Source organism: Oncorhynchus nerka, linkage group LG6 (genome assembly GCF_034236695.1).
Source record: "Oncorhynchus nerka isolate Pitt River linkage group LG6, Oner_Uvic_2.0, whole genome shotgun sequence".
Lineage (NCBI taxonomy): Eukaryota > Metazoa > Chordata > Actinopteri > Salmoniformes > Salmonidae > Oncorhynchus > Oncorhynchus nerka.
In genome coordinates, this window is record NC_088401.1 from 90,509,502 (window position 1) to 90,528,904 (window position 19,403).

General features: G+C 42.5%; 1 protein-coding gene across 1 annotated transcript in view; it reads left to right on the top strand.

Annotated features, from left to right (window-relative positions):
• LOC115128137 (vascular endothelial growth factor receptor 3-like) overlaps positions 1-19,403 on the top strand; it is a 107,647-nt gene that overhangs the window by 4,223 nt on the left and 84,021 nt on the right. The window contains 6 exon segments of the mRNA XM_065019105.1: positions 546-654; positions 5,373-5,503; positions 9,297-9,525; positions 13,305-13,390; positions 13,392-13,452; positions 14,315-14,446. Coding sequence (XP_064875177.1) covers positions 546-654; positions 5,373-5,503; positions 9,297-9,525; positions 13,305-13,390; positions 13,392-13,452; positions 14,315-14,446 — 748 coding nt within the window.

The following is a 19,403-nucleotide window of genomic DNA, read 5'->3' on the forward strand; positions in this document are numbered from 1 at the left end:
CTCCCTCCCTCCCTCCCTCCCTCTCTCCTCTCCTCTCCTCTCCTCTCTCCTCCCTCCCTCCCTCCCTCTCTCCTCTCCTCTCCTCTCTCCTCCCTCCCTCCCTCCCTCCCTCCCTCCCTCTCTCCTCTCCTCTCCTCCCCCCTCTCTCCTCTCCCTCCCCCTCCTCACCTCTCCTCTCCTCTCCTCCCTCCCTCCCTCCCTCCCCCTCTCCTCTCCTCTCCTCTCCTCCCTCCCTCCCTCCCTCTCTCCTCTCCTCTCCTCTCCTCCTCCCTCCCTCCCTCTCTCCTCTCCTCTCCTCTCTCCTCCCTCCCTCCCTCCCTCCCTCCCTCCCTCCCTCCCCTCTCTCCTCTCTCCTCCCTCCCTCCCTCCCCCTCTCTCCTCTCCTCTCCTCTCCTCTTCCCTCCCTCCCTCCCTCCCTCCCTCTCTCCTCTCCTCTCCTCTCTCCTCCCCCCCTCTCTCCTCTCCCTCCCCCCTCCTCACCTCACCTCTCCTCTCCTCCCCCTCCCTCCCTCCCTCCCTCCCTCCCCCTCTCCTCCCCTCTCTAGATAGTCAGCAGACTGGTGATCCAGAACGCCAGTGTATCAGTCATGTATAAATGCTCTGCTAACAACAAAGTGGGTAAAGACCAGAAGCTGATATACTTCTATGTGACCAGTAAGTATTTCAATGTATTACCTTCTCTAGGTTTAGCATACAAAGTACTGTACAGTAATATGCATTATACTGTATATTAATAATTCCTGTACAGTAATATGCACTATACTGTATATACATTAATAAGTCCTGTACAGTAATATGCACTATACTGTATATACATTAATAAGTCCTGTACAGTAATATGCACTATACTGTATATACATTAATAAGTACTGTACAGTAATATGCATTATACTGTATATACATTCATAAGTACTGTACAGTAATATGCACTATACTGTATAAACATTAATAAAAACTGTACAGTAATATGCATTATACGCTATATACATTAATAAGTACTGTACAGTAATATGCACTATACTGTATATACATTAATAAGTATTGTACAGTAATATGCATTATTCTGTATATAGATGAATAAGTACTGTACAGTAATATGCATTATACTGTATATAGATTAATAGGTACTGTACAGTAATATGCATTATACTGTATATAGATGAATAAGTACTGTACAGTAATATGCATTATACTGTATATAGATTAATAGGTACTGTACAGTAATATGCATTATACTGTATATAGATTAATAAGTACTGTACAGTAATATGCATTATACTGTATATAGATTAATAGGTACTGTACAGTAATATGCATTATACTGTATATAAGTACTGTACAGTAATATGCGTTATACTGTATATAGATTAATAAGTACTGTACAGTAATATGCATTATACTGTATATAGATTAATAGGTACTGTACAGTAATATGCATTATACTGTATATAAGTACTGTACAGTAATATGCATTATACTGTATATAGATTAATAGGTACTGTACAGTAATATGCATTATACTGTATATAGATGAATAAGTACTGTACAGTAATATGCATTATACTGTATATAGATGAATAAGTACTGTACAGTAATATGCATTATACTGTATATAGATTAATAGGTACTGTACAGTAATATGCATTATACTGTATATAGATGAATAAGTACTGTACAGTAATATGCATTATACTGTATATAGATTAATAAGTACTGTACAGTAATATGCATTATACTGTATATACATTAATAAGTACTGTACAGTAATATGCATTATACTGTATATAGATTAATAAGTACTGTACAGTAATATGCATTATACTGTATATACATTAATAAGTACTGTACAGTAATATGCATTATACTGTATATAGATTAATAAGTACTGTACAGTAATATGCATTATACTGTATATACATTAATAAGTACTGTACAGTAATATGCATTATACTGTATATAGATGAATAAGTACTGTACAGTAATATGCATTATACTGTATATAGATTAATAGGTACTGTACAGTAATATGCATTATACTGTATATAGATTAATAGGTACTGTACAGTAATATGCATTATACTGTATATAAGTACTGTACAGTAATATGCATTATACTGTATATAGATTAATAGGTACTGTACAGTAATATGCATTATACTGTATATAGATTAATAAGTACTGTACAGTAATATGCATTATACTGTATATAAGTACTGTACAGTAATATGCATTATACTGTATATAGATTAATAGGTACTGTACAGTAATATGCATTATACTGTATATAGATTAATAAGTACTGTACAGTAATATGCATTATACTGTATATAGATTAATAAGTACTGTACAGTAATATGCATTATACTGTATATAGATTAATAGGTACTGTACAGTAATATGCATTATACTGTATATAGATTAATAAGTACTGTACAGTAATATGCATTATACTGTATATAGATTAATAAGTACTGTACAGTAATATGCATTATACTGTATATAGATTAATAGGTACTGTACAGTAATATGCATTATACTGTATATACATTAATAAGTACTGTACAGTAATATGCATTATACTGTATATAGATTAATAGGTACTGTACAGTAATATGCATTATACTGTATATAAGTACTGTACAGTAATATGCGTTATACTGTATATAGATTAATAAGTACTGTACAGTAATATGCATTATACTGTATATAGATTAATAGGTACTGTACAGTAATATGCATTATACTGTATATAAGTACTGTACAGTAATATGCATTATACTGTATATAGATTAATAGGTACTGTACAGTAATATGCATTATACTGTATATAGATGAATAAGTACTGTACAGTAATATGCATTATACTGTATATAGATGAATAAGTACTGTACAGTAATATGCATTATACTGTATATAGATTAATAGGTACTGTACAGTAATATGCATTATACTGTATATAGATGAATAAGTACTGTACAGTAATATGCATTATACTGTATATAGATTAATAAGTACTGTACAGTAATATGCATTATACTGTATATACATTAATAAGTACTGTACAGTAATATGCATTATACTGTATATAGATTAATAAGTACTGTACAGTAATATGCATTATACTGTATATACATTAATAAGTACTGTACAGTAATATGCATTATACTGTATATAGATTAATAAGTACTGTACAGTAATATGCATTATACTGTATATACATTAATAAGTACTGTACAGTAATATGCATTATACTGTATATAGATGAATAAGTACTGTACAGTAATATGCATTATACTGTATATAGATTAATAGGTACTGTACAGTAATATGCATTATACTGTATATAGATTAATAGGTACTGTACAGTAATATGCATTATACTGTATATAAGTACTGTACAGTAATATGCATTATACTGTATATAGATTAATAGGTACTGTACAGTAATATGCATTATACTGTATATAGATTAATAAGTACTGTACAGTAATATGCATTATACTGTATATAAGTACTGTACAGTAATATGCATTATACTGTATATAGATTAATAGGTACTGTACAGTAATATGCATTATACTGTATATAGATTAATAAGTACTGTACAGTAATATGCATTATACTGTATATAGATTAATAAGTACTGTACAGTAATATGCATTATACTGTATATAGATTAATAGGTACTGTACAGTAATATGCATTATACTGATTAGATTAATAAGTACTGTACAGTAATATGCATTATACTGTATATAGATTAATAAGTACTGTACAGTAATATGCATTATACTGTATATAGATTAATAGGTACTGTACAGTAATATGCATTATACTGTATATAGATTAATAGGTACTGTACAGTAATATGCATTATACTGTATATAGATTAATAGGTACTGTACAGTAATATGCATTATACTGTATATAGATTAATAGGTACTGTACAGTAATATGCATTATACTGTATATACATTAATAAGTACTGTACAGTAATATGCATTATACTGTATATAAGTACTGTACATTAATATGCATTATACTGTATATAGATTAATAAGTACTGTACAGTAATATGCATTATACTGTATATAGATTAATAGGTACTGTACAGTAATATGCATTATACTGTATATAAGTACTGTACAGTAATATGCATTATACTGTATATACATTAATAAGTACTGTACAGTAATATGCATTATACTGTATATACATTAATAAGTACTGTACAGTAATATGCATTATACTGTATATAGATTAATAAGTACTGTACAGTAATATGCACTATACTGTATATAGATTAATAGGTACTGTACAGTAATATGCATTATACTGTATATAGATTAATAGGTACTGTACAGTAATATGCATTATACTGTATATAAGTACTGTACAGTAATATGCATTATACTGTATATACATTAATAAGTACTGTACAGTAATATGCATTATACTGTATATACATTAATAAGTACTGTACAGTAATATGCATTATACTGTATATAGATTAATAAGTACTGTACAGTAATATGCACTATACTGTATATAGATTAATACGTACTGTACAGTAATATGCATTATACTGTATATAGATTAATAAGTACTGTACAGTAATATGCACTATACTGTATATAGATTAATAAGTACTGTACAGTAATATGCATTATACTGTATATAAGTACTGTACAGTAATATGCATTATACTGTATATAAGTACTGTACAGTAATATGCACTATACTGTATATAGATTAATAGGTACTGTACAGTAATATGCATTATACTGTATATAGATTAATAGGTACTGTACAGTAATATGCATTATACTGTATATACATTAATAAGTACTGTACAGTAATATGCATTATACTGTATATACATTAATAAGTCCTGTACAGTAATATGCACTATACTGTATATACATTAATAAGTACTGTACAGTAATATGCATTATACTGTATATACATTAATAAGTACTGTACAGTAATATGCATTATACTGTATATACATTAATAAGTACTGTACAGTAATATGCATTATACTGTATATAGATTAATAGGTACTGTACAGTAATATGCATTATACTGTATATACATTAATAGGTACTGTACAGTAATATGCATTATACTGTATATACATTAATAAGTCCTGTACAGTAATATGCATTATACTGTATATACATTAATAGGTACTGTACAGTAATATGCATTATACTGTATATAGATTAATAGGTAGATCTGCCGTTTTGTAATAGTAGTACTAGTAGTTTGTGTAGTAGTTTGAAAACAACAACATTTTGAACCATAGGGCCCTCAAAATCATAACAAACAAATCTCTCTAACTTTCCTAATCCCCTCCCTCCCTCCTCCAGCAATCCCAGAAGGGTTCAGTGTAGAGCTGGGTCCGTCTGAGGAACCTCTGGAGCAGGAGGAGGTGTCGCTAAGCTGCATCGCTGACAACTACACCTACGAACAGCTCACCTGGTACAGACTGGACCCGCAGGTAACAGCTCACCTGGTACAGACTGGACCCGCAGGTAACAGCTCACCTGGTACAGACTGGACCCGCAGGTAACAGCTCACCTGGTACAGACTGGACCCGCAGGTAACAGCTCACCTGGTACAGACTGGACCCGCAGGTGACAGCTTACCTGGTACAGACTGGACCCACAGGTAACAGCTCACCTGGTACAGACTGGACCCGCAGGTAACAGCTCACATGGTACAGACTGGACCCACAGGTAACAGCTCACATGGTACAGACTGGACCCGCAGGTAACAGCTCACATGGTACAGACTGGACCCACAGGTAACAGCTCACCTGGTACAGACTGGACCCGCAGGTAACAGCTCACCTGGTACAGACTGGACCCGCAGGTAACAGCTCACCTGGTACAGACTGGACCCGCAGGTGACAGCTCACCTGGTACAGACTGGACCCGCAGGTGACAGCTCACCTGGTACAGACTGGACCCACAGGTAACAGCTCACATGGTACAGACTGGACCCGCAGGTAACAGCTCACCTGGTACAGACTGGACCCGCAGGTGACAGCTCACCTGGTACAGACTGGACCCACAGGTAACAGCTCACCTGGTACAGACTGGACCCACAGGTAACAGCTCACCTGGTACAGACTGGACCCACAGGTAACAGCTCACCTGGTACAGACTGGACCCGCAGATAACTGTTTAATTGGTCCAGACTGGACCCGCAGGTAACAGCTCACATGGTACAGACTGGACCCGCAGGTAACAGCTCACATGGTACAGACTGGACCCGCAGGTAACAGCTCACCTGGTACAGACTGGACCCACAGGTAACAGCTCACATGGTACAGACTGGACCCGCAGGTAACAGCTCACATGGTACAGACTGGACCCGCAGGTAACAGCTCACCTGGTACAGACTGAATCCACAGGTAACAGCTCACATGGTACAGACTGGACCCACAGGTAACAGCTCACCTGGTACAGACTGGACCCACAGATAACTGTTTAATTGGTCCAGACTGGACTCTCTCTCTCTCTCTCTCTCAATTCAAGGGGCTTTATTGGCATGGGAAACATGTGTTAACATTATTATACAAAAGTGAAATAAACAATCAAAATGAACAGTAAACATGACACATACAGAAGTTTCAAAACAATAAAGACATTACAAATGTCATATTATATATATACAGTGTTTTAACAATGTACAAATGGTAAAGGACACAAGATAAAATAAATAAGCATAAATATGGGTTGTATTTACAATGGTGTTTGTTCTTCACTGGTTGCCCTTTTCTCGTGGCAACAGGTCACACATCTTGCTGCTGTGATGTCACACTGTGGTATTTCACCCAGTAGATATGGGAGTTTATCAAAATTGGATTTGTTTTCGAATTCTTTGTGGATCTGTGTAATCTGAAGGAAATATGTCTCTCTAATATGGTCATACATTGGGCAGGAGGTTAGGAAGTGCAGCTCAGTTTCCACCTCATTTTGTGGGCAGTGAGCACATAGCCTGTCTTCTCTTGAGAGCCATGTCTGCCTACGGCGGCCTTTCTCAATAGCAAGGCTATGCTCACTGAGTCTGTACATAGTCAAAGCTTTCCTTAATTTTGGGTCAGTCACAGTGGTCAGGTATTCTGCCACTGTGTACTCTCTGTTTAGGGCCAAATAACCTTCTAGTTTCTCTGTTTTTTTGTTAACTCTTTCCAATGTGTCAAGTAATTATCTTTTAGTTTTCTCATGATTTGGTTGGGTCTAATTGTGCTGCTGTCCTGGGGCTCTGTGGGGTGTGTTTGTGTTTGTGAACAGAGCCCCAGGACCAGCTTGCTTAGGGGAATCTTCTCCAGGTTCATCTCTCTGTAGGTGATGGCTTTGTTATGGAAGGTTTGGGAATCGCTTCCTTTTAGGTGGTTGTAGAATTTAACGGCTCTTTTCTGGATTTTGATAATTAGTGGGTATCGGCCTAATTCTGCATGCATTATTTGGTGTTCTACGTTGTACACGGAGGATTTTTTTTGCAGAATTCTGCGTGCAGAGTCTCAATTTGGTGTTTGTCCCATTTTGTGAAGTCTTGGTTGGTGAGCGGACCCCAGACCTCACAACTATAAAGGGCAATGGGCTCTATGATTGATTCAAGTATTTTTAGCCAAATCCTAATTGGTATGTTGAAATATTATGTTCCTTTTGATGGCATAGAATGCCCTTCTTGCCTTGTCTCTCAGATCGTTCACAGCTTTGTGGAAGTTACCTGTGGCGCTGATGTTTAGGCTGAGGTATATATAGTTTTTGTGTGCTCTAGGGCAACAGTGTCTAGATGAAATTTGTATTTGTGGTCCTGGTGACTGGACCTTTTTTGGAACACCATTATTGTGGTCTTACTGAGATTTACTGTCAGGGCCCAGGTCTGACAGAATCTGTGCAGAAGATCTAGTCGAGAGGTGCTGAGGTGGGCTGTTCTGCTGGCTTCTCTGTGGGGGTGGCCATCTCTCTAGTGGGTTGTTCTCTGTCACACGCCATCCCCTCAACCTCTTCTCCAGCAGTCTGATCCTCTCCTCTAGTGCTCTGTTCTTCTCCTGCTCCTGCTCTTTCTCCTGTTGAGCTTCTTCTTGTGATCTTTTCTTGCCTTATCATTCTTTACATGCAAAGGGTACTGTATTTTAATTATCTCTGAACAGCAGGAGGCAGCTTCTAAGGCCTCTCCATTTGATTGGGGTAGACTGTGTGACTCCTGCCATTGTTGGGCTAAAGGGCTTTGACACCTCTCACTTGACATGTCAGTGCTAGTTGAAGCTGTATCAAGCTTGGCAGAATTATGTTAGCATTCAGTCCTTATAAAGTAATGTTGTGTATTTTTCTTCTTGGCTTTTGGAAATAGAATATAGAATAATAATCCTTGGTAGTTGTGAGCCTTCCAGGTGATTCCGTAATTCCGTCCAAAATCAGGTTGTAGGTTTTGAGTTTTGATTTGAAGTGGGGGTTATGTTGTAGAGGGTAGCATCCTGTATGTGTTCTTGACAAAACATCCAAGTTTATCTAACTCTAAATCTATCTTTTTTAAAGAAAATGCTGAAAAATGCAGGAACTCATCTGATCGTGACCTCTGCTCTGCTCTGCTCCCTCCTTCCTTCCTTCCTTCCTTCCTTCCTTCCTTCCTTCCTTCCTTCCTTCCCTCCCTCCCTCCCTCCCTCCCTCCTCTCCTTCCTTCCCTCCCTCCCTCCCTCCCTCCCTCCCTCCCTCCCTCCTTCCTTCCTTCCTTCCCTCCCTCCCTCCCTCCCTCCCTCCCTTCCTTCCCTCCCTCCTTCCCTCCTTCCCTCCCTCCCTCCCTCCCTCCCTCCCTCCTTCCCTCCCTCCTCCCTCCCTCCCCACTCCTTCCCTCCCCCTCCCTCCCTCCCTCCCTCCCTCCCCCCTCCTTCCCTCCCCTCCCTCCCTCCCTCCCTCCTTCCCTCCCTCCCTCCCTCCCTCCCTCCCTCCTTCCCTCCTTCCCTCCCCCCTCCTTCCCTCCCTTCCCTCCCTCCCTCCCCCCCTCCTTCCTTCCCCTCCCTCCCTCCCTCCCTCCCTCCCTCCCCCTCCCTCCCTCCCTCCTTCCCTCCCCCTCCCTCCTCCCTCCCTCCCTCCCACCCCCTCCCTCCCTCCTCCCTCCCTCCCCCTCCTTCCTTCCCTCCCTCCCTCCCTCCCCCCCCTCCCCCTCCCCCTCCCTCCCTCCCTCCTTCCCTCCCTCCCTCCTTCCCTCCCCCCTTCCTCCTCCCTCCCTCCCCCTCCCTCCCTCCCTCCCTCCCCCCCTCCCTCCCTCCCTCTCTCCAGGCGCTGCAGGATGAACGTGGTAAACCCCTGGAGCTGGACTGTCGTAGTGTCCACCTGTACGCTGACCGCCTGGATGGACAACTGACCTATCAGGAGCAGTCTAACAGCTGGGTCCTGGAGATGACTATAGCTAGCATCACGCTACAGGATGAAGGGAACTATGTCTGTGAGGTTCAGAATAGGAGGAGCCGAGAGAAACACTGTCTACGCAAATACATATCGGTTAAAGGTGAGAGGGAGAGACACACACACACGGAACCAAACAGGGTTCTTCAAAGAGTTCTCCTATGGGGAGAGCCAAGAAACCTTATTGGTTCCAGTAACCATACACCCACACACACCAACAGACACACACAGAGGAACATAGGCCTCACACACCAACATACACTAGTGTGTGTTTAAACCCTTCCTCTGAGGGACTAGTGTGTGTTTGATCCCTTCCTCTGAGGGACTAGTGTGTTCAATCCCTTCCTCTGAGGGACTAGTGTGTTCAATCCCTTCCTCTGAGGGACTAGTGTGTGTTTAAACCCTTCCTCTGAGGGACTAGTGTGTGTTTGATCCCGTCCTCTGAGGGACTAGTGTGTTCAATCCCTTCCTCTGAGGGACTAGTGTGTGTTTGATCCCGTCCTCTGAGGGACTAGTGTGTGTTTGATCCCGTCCTCTGAGGGACTAGTGTGTTCAATCCCGTCCTCTGAGGGACTAGTGTGTTTAAACCCTTCCTCTGAGGGACTAGTGTGTGTTTGATCCCTTCCTCTGAGGGACTAGTGTGTGTTTGATCCCTTCCTCTGAGGGACTAGTGTGTGTTTAAACCCTTCCTCTGAGGGACTAGTGTGTGTTCAATCCCTTCCTCTGAGGGACTAGTGTGTGTTCAATCCCTTCCTCTGAGGGACTAGTGTGTGTTTGATCCCTTCCTCTGAGGGACTAGTGTGTGTTTGATCCCTTCCTCTGAGGGACTAGTGTGTGTTTAAACCCTTCCTCTGAGGGACTAGTGTGTGTTTAAACCCTAGTCCCTCAGAGGAAGGGTTTAAACACACTAGTCCCTCAGAGGATGGGCCCAGTCATTAACACACTAATGCTTCATTCATGTCAAGTCCTGACCCTTTAACCCTTTAACCTCACCCCCCCATCCCTCCCTCCTGCCCTTCTCTCTCTCCTGAGAGACCACAACTGCAGTCTCATCATTTAGTCTCTTTGCCCTTCAGTCTGCATGAATAATGGGATCTGTTGAATGGACATAAAGGTGTGAACAAGATGGTGGCATTTATGTATTTCTTTCTCTAAGGGGATTTATTGACATGGGAAACATACATTAATATCTTGCCAAAGCAAGTGAAGGAGATAATAAACAAAAGTGAAATAAACAATAAAAATTAACAGTAAACATTACACTCACAAAAGTTTCAAAGGAATAGAGACATTTCTAATGTCATATTATGACTATATACATATAGTGTTGTAACGATGTGCAAATAGTTAAAGTACAAAAGGGAAAATAAATAAACATAAATATGGGTTGTATTTACAATGGTGTTTGTTCTTCACTGGTTGCCCTTTTCTTGTGGCAACAGGTCACACATCTTGCTCCTGTGATGGCACACTGTGGAATTTCACCCAGTAGATATGGGAGTTTATCAAAATCGGGTTTGTTTTCGAATTCTTTGTGGATCTGTGTAATCTGAGGGAAATATGTGTCTCTAATATGGTCAAACATTGGGCAGGAGGTTAGGAAGTGCAGCTCAGTTTCCACCTCATTTTGTGGGCAGTGAGCACATAGCCTGTCTTCTCTTGAGAGCCATGTCTGCCTACGGCGGCCTTTCTCAATAGCAAGGCAATCCTCACTGAGTCTGTACATAGTCAAAGCTTTCCTTAAGTTTGGGTCAGTCACAGTGGTCAGGTATTCTGCCACTGTGTACTCTCTGTTTAGCGCCAAATAGCCTTCTAGTTTGCTCAGTTTTTTTGTTAATTCTTTCCAATGTGTCAAGTAATTATCTTTTTGCTTTCTCATGATTTGGTTGGGTCTAATTGTGCTGCTGTCCTGGGGCTGTCAGGACCCAGGTCTGTCAGGACCCAGGTCTGTCATGACCCAGGTCTGTCAGGGCCCAGGTCTGTCAGGGCCCAGGTCTGTCAGGGCCCAGGTCTGTCATGGCCCAGATCTGGCAGGGCCCAGGTCTGTCATGACCCAGGTCTGGCAGGGCCCAGGTCTGGCAGGGCCCAGGTCTGGCAGGGCCCATGTCTGGCAGAATCTGTGCAGAAGATCTAGGTGCTGCTGTAGGCCCTCCTTGGTTGCGAACAGAAGCACCAGATCATCAGCAAACAGTAGACATTTGACTTCAGATTCTAGTAGGATGCTGCAGACTTTTCTAGTGCCCTCACCAATTCGTTGATATATACAGCGCCTTACAAACGTATTCTTCCCCCTTGGCGTTTTTCCTATTTTGTTGCGTTACAACCTGCAATTTAAATGATTTATTTTTATTTGGATTTCATGTAATGGATATACACATGATAGTCAAAATTGGTGAAGTGAAATAACTTGTTTAAAAAAATTCAACAACAAAAGATAACTGAAAAGTGGTACGTGTATTCACCACCTCCACCTGTGTGGAGTGTCACATGATCTCAGTATATATATATACACCTGCCCTGAAAGGCCCCAGAGTCTGTAACACCACTAAGCAAGGGACACCACTAAGCAAGGGGCACCATGAAGAGCAAGGAGCTCTCCAAACAGGTCAGGGACAAAGTTGTGGAGAAGTTCAGGATTGGGTTATGAAAAAAATATCAGAAACTTTGACCATCCCACTGAGCACCATTGAATACATTATTAAAAAATGGGAAGAATGTGGCACCACAACAACCCTGCCAAGAGAGGGCCGCCCACCAAAACTCACAGACCAGGCAAGGAGGGAATTAATCAGAGAGGCAACAAAGAGACCAAAGATAACCCTGAAGGAGCTGCAAAGCTCTACAGCGGAGATTGGAGTATCTGTCCATAGGACCACTTTAAGCCGTACACTCCACAGAGATGGGTTTTATGGAAAAGTGGCCAAAAAAAGCCATTGCTTAAAGAAAAAAATCAGCAAACACATTTGGTGTTCGTCAAAGGCATGTGGGAGACTCCCCAAACATATGGAAGAAGGTACTCTGGTCAGATGAGACTAAAATGTAGCTTTTTGGCCATTAAGGAAAACGCTATGTCTAGCGCAAACCCAACACCTCTCATCGCCCCGAGAACACTATCCCCAAATTGAAGCATGGTGATGGTGTTATCATGCTGTGGGGATGTTTTTCTTCGGCAGGGACTGGGAAGCTGCTCTGAATTGAAAGAATGATGGATGGCGCTAAATACAGGGAAATTCTTGAGGGAAACCTGTTTCAGTCTTCCAGAGATTTGAGAGTGGAACGGAGGTTCACCTTCCAGCAGGACAATGACCCTGCGCATACTGCTAAAGCAACACATGAATGAAGAAACATTCAATCCATGTGGTATGACTTAAGCTCTCTGAACCACCCATCCCGGATCCGGGTATAATTGTCATCAGCAATGCTGAATAGCATAGCGCCACAGTCAAATAATAGTACTAGAAAATATGGTGGTAGCAGGGTGGGAGTCTTATCGTGGTAGCAGGGTGGGAGTCTTATCGTGGTAGCAGGGTGGGAGTCTTATCGTGGTAGCAGGGTGGGAGTCTTATCGTGGTAGCAGGGTGGAGATAACCACTTGTACGTTGGGGAAAGTCGAAGAAGCTTTTTCAATCACTCCTTTAGTGCTGTGGCCACCCTTTCCTGCTGTGTTTTCAGGTCATTTGTGCCTGTGTGTATTATTATGTTGCTGGGTAGTTGGTCCTCAGACAGAGGGTCTAGGGCACACTGGGTGTTTGTACACCAGAGTTTAGACATACTGTGCTTGGGGAAAAATTGATTTACTTGTATATATTTCCCATTTGAGCACATAAAGAGCACAATATCTCTCTCTCTCTCTCTCTCTCTCTCTACCTACCCCCCCCCCAGCTCTAGAAGCCCCCTGGTACAGACACAACCCAGCCAATCAAACATTGAACGTCAGTGAGTCTCTCCTGATGGAGTGTGATGTCGTGGGGAACTCCTTCACCACACCTCTCCTGGTTCAAAGACAACCAGCCCCTGCACCAAATGTCAGGTAGGTACACACACACACACACACACACACACACACACACACACACACACACACACACACACACACACACACAAAGGGAAGCACACAAAGACACAAACAAGGGGATGCACACAAAGGCACACAGACACATGCAGACACACACACACACACACACACACACACCGTATATGCCATGCCATCTCCCACAGGATAAGCTAACATCAGCTGGTATACACACACACCTGTTGCTGAAGACATGAGTCATCAGCTTCCACAGTGTCTCTGAGGTATTAGAGGTCAAGAGGGGGTTGGATTGAGTGACAGTTTGGCAGGACTACAGACAGCTGGGACTTATCACTTTGGAGACATTAAATCCATGACATGTGGAGAGAATGAGAGATGGATTGATTGAGAGGTAGATGAAAGAGAGGGAGGGGAGGGGAGGGGAGGGGAGGGGAGGGAGGGAGGGAGGGAGGGGAAGGAGGGGGGAGGGAGGGAGGGGAAGGAGGGGGAGGGAGGGAGGGAGGGAGGGAGGGAGGGAGGGAGGGAGGCGGAGGGCGGAGGATTGGCGGGGCTGACAGGAGGATCAATCTGAGTAGCTGTCAGGTTAGCAGACAAGCATGGCTTGTTGGGTGGGTGGGTGGGTGGGTGGGTGTGTGTGCGTGCATGCGTGTTTTACCAGAGTGGTGTGTGAGCGCAAGCGCATGCCTATGTGTGTGTTTGTGTCAGTGATTGACAGCTGTGTGTGTGTGTGTGTGTGTGTGTGTGTGTGTGTGTGTGTGTGTGTGTGTGTGTGTGTGTGTGGATGTGTGTGTGTGTGTGTGTGTGGATGTGTGTGTGTGTGTGTGTGTGTGTGTGTGTGTGTGTGTGTGTGTGTGTGTAGGACTGCAGCTACAGGACGCCAACAGGACTTTGAGTATCCAGCGTGTCAGAGAAGAGGACGCCGGTCTCTACACCTGCACCGCCTGTAATCAGAGGGGCTGCGCCCACTCCTCCGCTGCCGTCACAGTGCTGGGTGAGACAGGAACACACACACACACACACACACACCTGTGTCCACACCTTCGTCTCCAACAACAACTTCCTTCTATTTTCTTCTTCTTCTCTTCTTCTCTTCTTCTCTGCTTCCTTCTGTTTGTCTGCACTTTGTGACATCGGCTGATTTAAAAAGGGCTTCATAAATACATTTCATTGATTGATTGAAATCAAAAAGTCTTTAATAAAGTTTATTGGTCGCATCCACTGTTTAGCTGATGTTGTTGTTGTTGTTTATCTCACCAGGTTCTAGTGACAGGGCTGATGTTGTTGTTGTTGTTTATCTCACCAGGTTCTAGTGACAGGGCTGATGTTGTTGTTGTTTATCTCACCAGGTTCTAGTGACAGGGCTGATGTTGTTGTTGTTTATCTCACCAGGTTCTAGTGACAGGGCTGATGTTGTTGTTGTTGTTTATCTCACCAGGTTCTAGTGACAGGGCTAATGTTGTTGTTGTTGTTTATCTCACCAGGTTCTAGTGACAGGGCTGATGTTGTTGTTGTTTATCTCACCAGGTTCTAGTGACAGGGCTGATGTTGTTGTTGTTTATCTCACCAGGTTCTAGTGACAGGGCTGATGTTGTTGTTGTTTATCTCACCAGGTTCTAGTGACAGGGCTGTTGTTGTTGTTGTTTATCTCACCAGGTTCTAGTGACAGGGCTGATGTTGTTGTTGTTTATCTCACCAGGTTCTAGTGACAGGGCTGTTGTTGTTGTTGTTTATCTCACCAGGTTCTAGTGACAGGGCTGATGTTGTTGTTGTTGTTTATCTCACCAGGTTCCAGTGACAGGGCTGATGTTGTTGTTGTTTATCTCACCAGGTTCTAGTGACAGGGCTGATGTTGTTGTTGTTTATCTCACCAGGTTCTAGTGACAGGGCTGATGTTGTTGTTGTTGTTTATCTCACCAGGTTCTAGTGACAGGGCTGATGTTGTTGTTGTTGTTTATCTCACCAGGTTCTAGTGACAGGGCTGATGTTGTTGTTGTTGTTTATCTCACCAGGTTCTAGTGACAGGGCTGATGTTGTTGTTGTTTATCTCACCAGGTTCTAGTGACAGGGCTGATGTTGTTGTTGTTTATCTCACCAGGTTCTAGTGACAGGGCTAATGATGTTGTTGTTTATCTCACCAGGTTCTAGTGACAGGGCTAATGTTGTTGTTGTTGTTTATCCCAGGTTCCAGTGACAGGGCTAATGTTGTTGTTGTTGTTTATCCCAGGTTCCAGTGACAGGGCTGATGTTGTTGTTGTTTATCTCACCAGGTTCTAGTGACAGGGCTGATGTTGTTGTTGTTGTTTATCTCACCAGGTTCTAGTGACAGGGCTGATGTTGTTGTTGTTGTTTATCTCACCAGGTTCTAGTGACAGGGCTAATGTTGTTGTTGTTGTTTATCTCACCAGGTTCTAGTGACAGGGCTGATGTTGTTGTTGTTGTTTATCTCACCAGGTTCTAGTGACAGGGCGGATGTTGTTGTTGTTGTTTATCTCACCAGGTTCTAGTGACAGGGCTGATGTTGTTGTTGTTGTTTATCTCACCAGGTTCTAGTGACAGGGCTAATGTTGTTGTTGTTGTTTATCTCACCAGGTTCTAGTGACAGGGCTGATGTTGTTGTTGTTGTTTATCTCACCAGGTTCTAGTGACAGGGCTAATGTTGTTGTTGTTGTTTATCCCAGGTTCCAGTGACAGGGCTAATGTTGTTGTTGTTTATCCCAGGTTCCAGTGACAGGGCTGATGTTGTTGTTGTTTATCTCACCAGGTTCTAGTGACAGGGCTGATGTTGTTGTTGTTTATCTCACCAGGTTCTAGTGACAGGGCTAATGATGTTGTTGTTTATCTCACCAGGTTCTAGTGACAGGGCTGATGTTGTTGTTGTTGTTTATCTCACCAGGTTCTAGTGACAGGGCTGATGTTGTTGTTGTTGTTTATCTCACCAGGTTCTAGTGACAGGGCTGATGTTGTTGTTGTTTATCTCACCAGGTTCTAGTGACAGGGCTGATGTTGTTGTTGTTTATCTCACCAGGTTCTAGTGACAGGGCTGATGTTGTTGTTGTTTATCTCACCAGGTTCTAGTGACAGGGCTGATGTTGTTGTTGTTTATCCCAGGTTCTAGTGACAGGGCTGATGTTGTTGTTGTTTATCCCAGGTTCTAGTGACAGGGCTGATGTTGTTGTTGTTTATCCCAGGTTCTAGTGACAGGGCTGATGTTGTTGTTGTTTATCTCACCAGGTTCTAGTGACAGGGCTGATGTTGTTGTTGTTGTTTATCTCACCAGGTTCTAGTGACAGGGCTGATGTTGTTGTTGTTTATCTCCAGGTTCTAGTGACAGGGCTGATGTTGTTGTTGTTTATCTCACCAGGTTCTAGTGACAGGGCTGATGTTGTTGTTGTTTATCTCACCAGGTTCTAGTGACAGGGCTGATGTTGTTGTTGTTGTTTATCTCACCATGTTCTAGTGACAGGGCTGATGTTGTTGTTGTTTATCTCACCAGGTTCTAGTGACAGGGCTGATGTTGTTGTTTATCCCAGGTTCTAGTGACAGGGCTGATGTTGTTGTTGTTTATCCCAGGTTCTAGTGACAGGGCTGATGTTGTTGTTGTTTATCTCACCAGGTTCTAGTGACAGGGCTGATGTTGTTGTTGTTTATCTCACCAGGTTCTAGTGACAGGGCTGATGTTGTTGTTGTTGTTTATCCCAGGTTCCAGTGACAGGGCTAATGTTGTTGTTGTTTATCCCAGGTTATAGTGACAGGGCTAATGTTGTTGTTTATCTCACCAGGTTCCAGTGACATGGCTGATGTTGTTGTTGTTTATCTCACCAGGTTCTAGTGACAGGGCTGATGTTGTTGTTGTTTTTATCTAACCAGGTTCCAGTGACAGGGCTGATGTTGTTGTTGTTTATCTCACCAGGTTCCAGTGACAGGGCTGATGTTGTTGTTGTTTATCTCACCAGGTTCCAGTGACAGGGCTGATGTTGTTGTTGTTTATCCCAGGTTCTAGTGACAGGGCTGATGTTGTTGTTGTTTATCTCACCAGGTTCTAGTGACAGGGCTGATGTTGTTGTTTATCCCAGGTTCCAGTGACAGGGCTGATGTTGTTGTTGTTTATCTCACCAGGTTCTAGTGACAGGGCTGATGTTGTTGTTGTTTATCTCACCAGGTTCCACTGACAGGGCTGATGTTGTTGTTGTTTATCTCACCAGGTTCTAGTGACATGGCTAATGTTGTTGTTGTTTATCTCACCAGGTTCTAGTGACAGGGCTGATGTTGTTGTTGTTTATCCCAGGTTCTAGTGACAGGGCTAATGTTGTTGTTTATCTCACCAGGTTCTAGTGACAGGGCTAATGTTGTTGTTGTTTATCCCAGGTTCTAGTGACAGGGCTAATGTTGTTGTTTATCCCAGGTTCTAGTGACAGGGCTGATGTTGTTGTTGTTTATCCCAGGTTCTAGTGACAGGGCTAATGTTGTTGTTGTTTATCTCACCAGGTTCCAGTGACAGGGCTGATGTTGTTGTTGTTTATCTCACCAGGTTCTAGTGACAGGGATAATGTTGTTGTTGTTTATCTCACCAGGTTCTAGTGACAGGGCTGATGTTGTTGTTGTTGTTTATCTCACCAGGTTCTAGTGACAGGGCTGATGTTGTTGTTGTTGTTTATCCCAGGTTCCAGTGACAGGGCTAATGTTGTTGTTGTTTATCCCAGGTTCTAGTGACAGGGCTAATGTTGTTGTTTATCTCACCAGGTTCCAGTGACAGGGCTGATGTTGTTGTTGTTTATCTCACCAGGTTCTAGTGACAGGGCTGATGTTGTTGTTGTTTATCTCACCAGGTTCCAGTGACAGGGCTGATGTTGTTGTTGTTTATCTCACCAGGTTCCAGTGACAGGGCTGATGTTGTTGTTGTTTATCTCACCAGGTTCTAGTGACAGGGCTAATGTTGTTGTTTATCTCACCAGGTTCTAGTGACAGGGCTAATGTTGTTGTTTATCTCACCAGGTTCTAGTGACAGGGCTGATGTTGTTGTTGTTTATCTCACCAGGTTCTAGTGACAGGGCTGATGTTGTTGTTGTTTATCCCAGGTTCTAGTGACAGGGCTGATGTTGTTGTTGTTTATCCCAGGTTCTAGTGACAGGGCTGATGTTGTTGTTGTTTATCTCACCAGGTTCCAGTGACAGGGCTAATGTTGGTGTTGTTTATCTCACCAGGTTCTAGTGACAGGGCTGATGTTGTTGTTGTTTATCCCAGGTTCTAGTGACAGGGCTGATGTTGTTGTTGTTTATCCCAGGTTCTAGTGACAGGGCTGATGTTGTTGTTGTTTATCCCAGGTTCTAGTGACAGGGCTGATGTTGTTGTTGTTTATCCCAGGTTCTAGTGACAGGGCTGATGTTGTTGTTTATCTCACCAGGTTCTAGTGACAGGGCTGATGGTGTTGTTGTTGTTTATCTCACCAGGTTCCAGTGACAGGGCTGATGTTGTTGTTGTTTATCTCACCAGGTTCTAGTGACAGGGCTGATGTTGTTGTTGTTTATCTCACCAGGTTCTAGTGACAGGGCTAATGTTGTTGTTTATCTCACCAGGTTCTAGTGACAGGGCTGATGTTGTTGTTGTTTATCTCACCAGGTTCTAGTGACAGGGCTGATGTTGTTGTTGTTTATCCCAGGTTCTAGTGACAGGGCTGATGTTGTTGTTGTTTATCCCAGGTTCTAGTGACAGGGCTGATGTTGTTGTTGTTTATCTCACCAGGTTCCAGTGACAGGGCTAATGTTGTTGTTGTTTATCTCACCAGGTTCTAGTGACAGGGCGGATGTTGTTGTTGTTTATCTCACCAGGTTCTAGTGACAGGGCTGATGTTGTTGTTGTTTATCTCACCAGGTTCCAGTGACAGGGCTGATGTTGTTGTTGTTTATCTCACCAGGTTCCAGTGACAGGGCTGATGTTGTTGTTGTTTATCC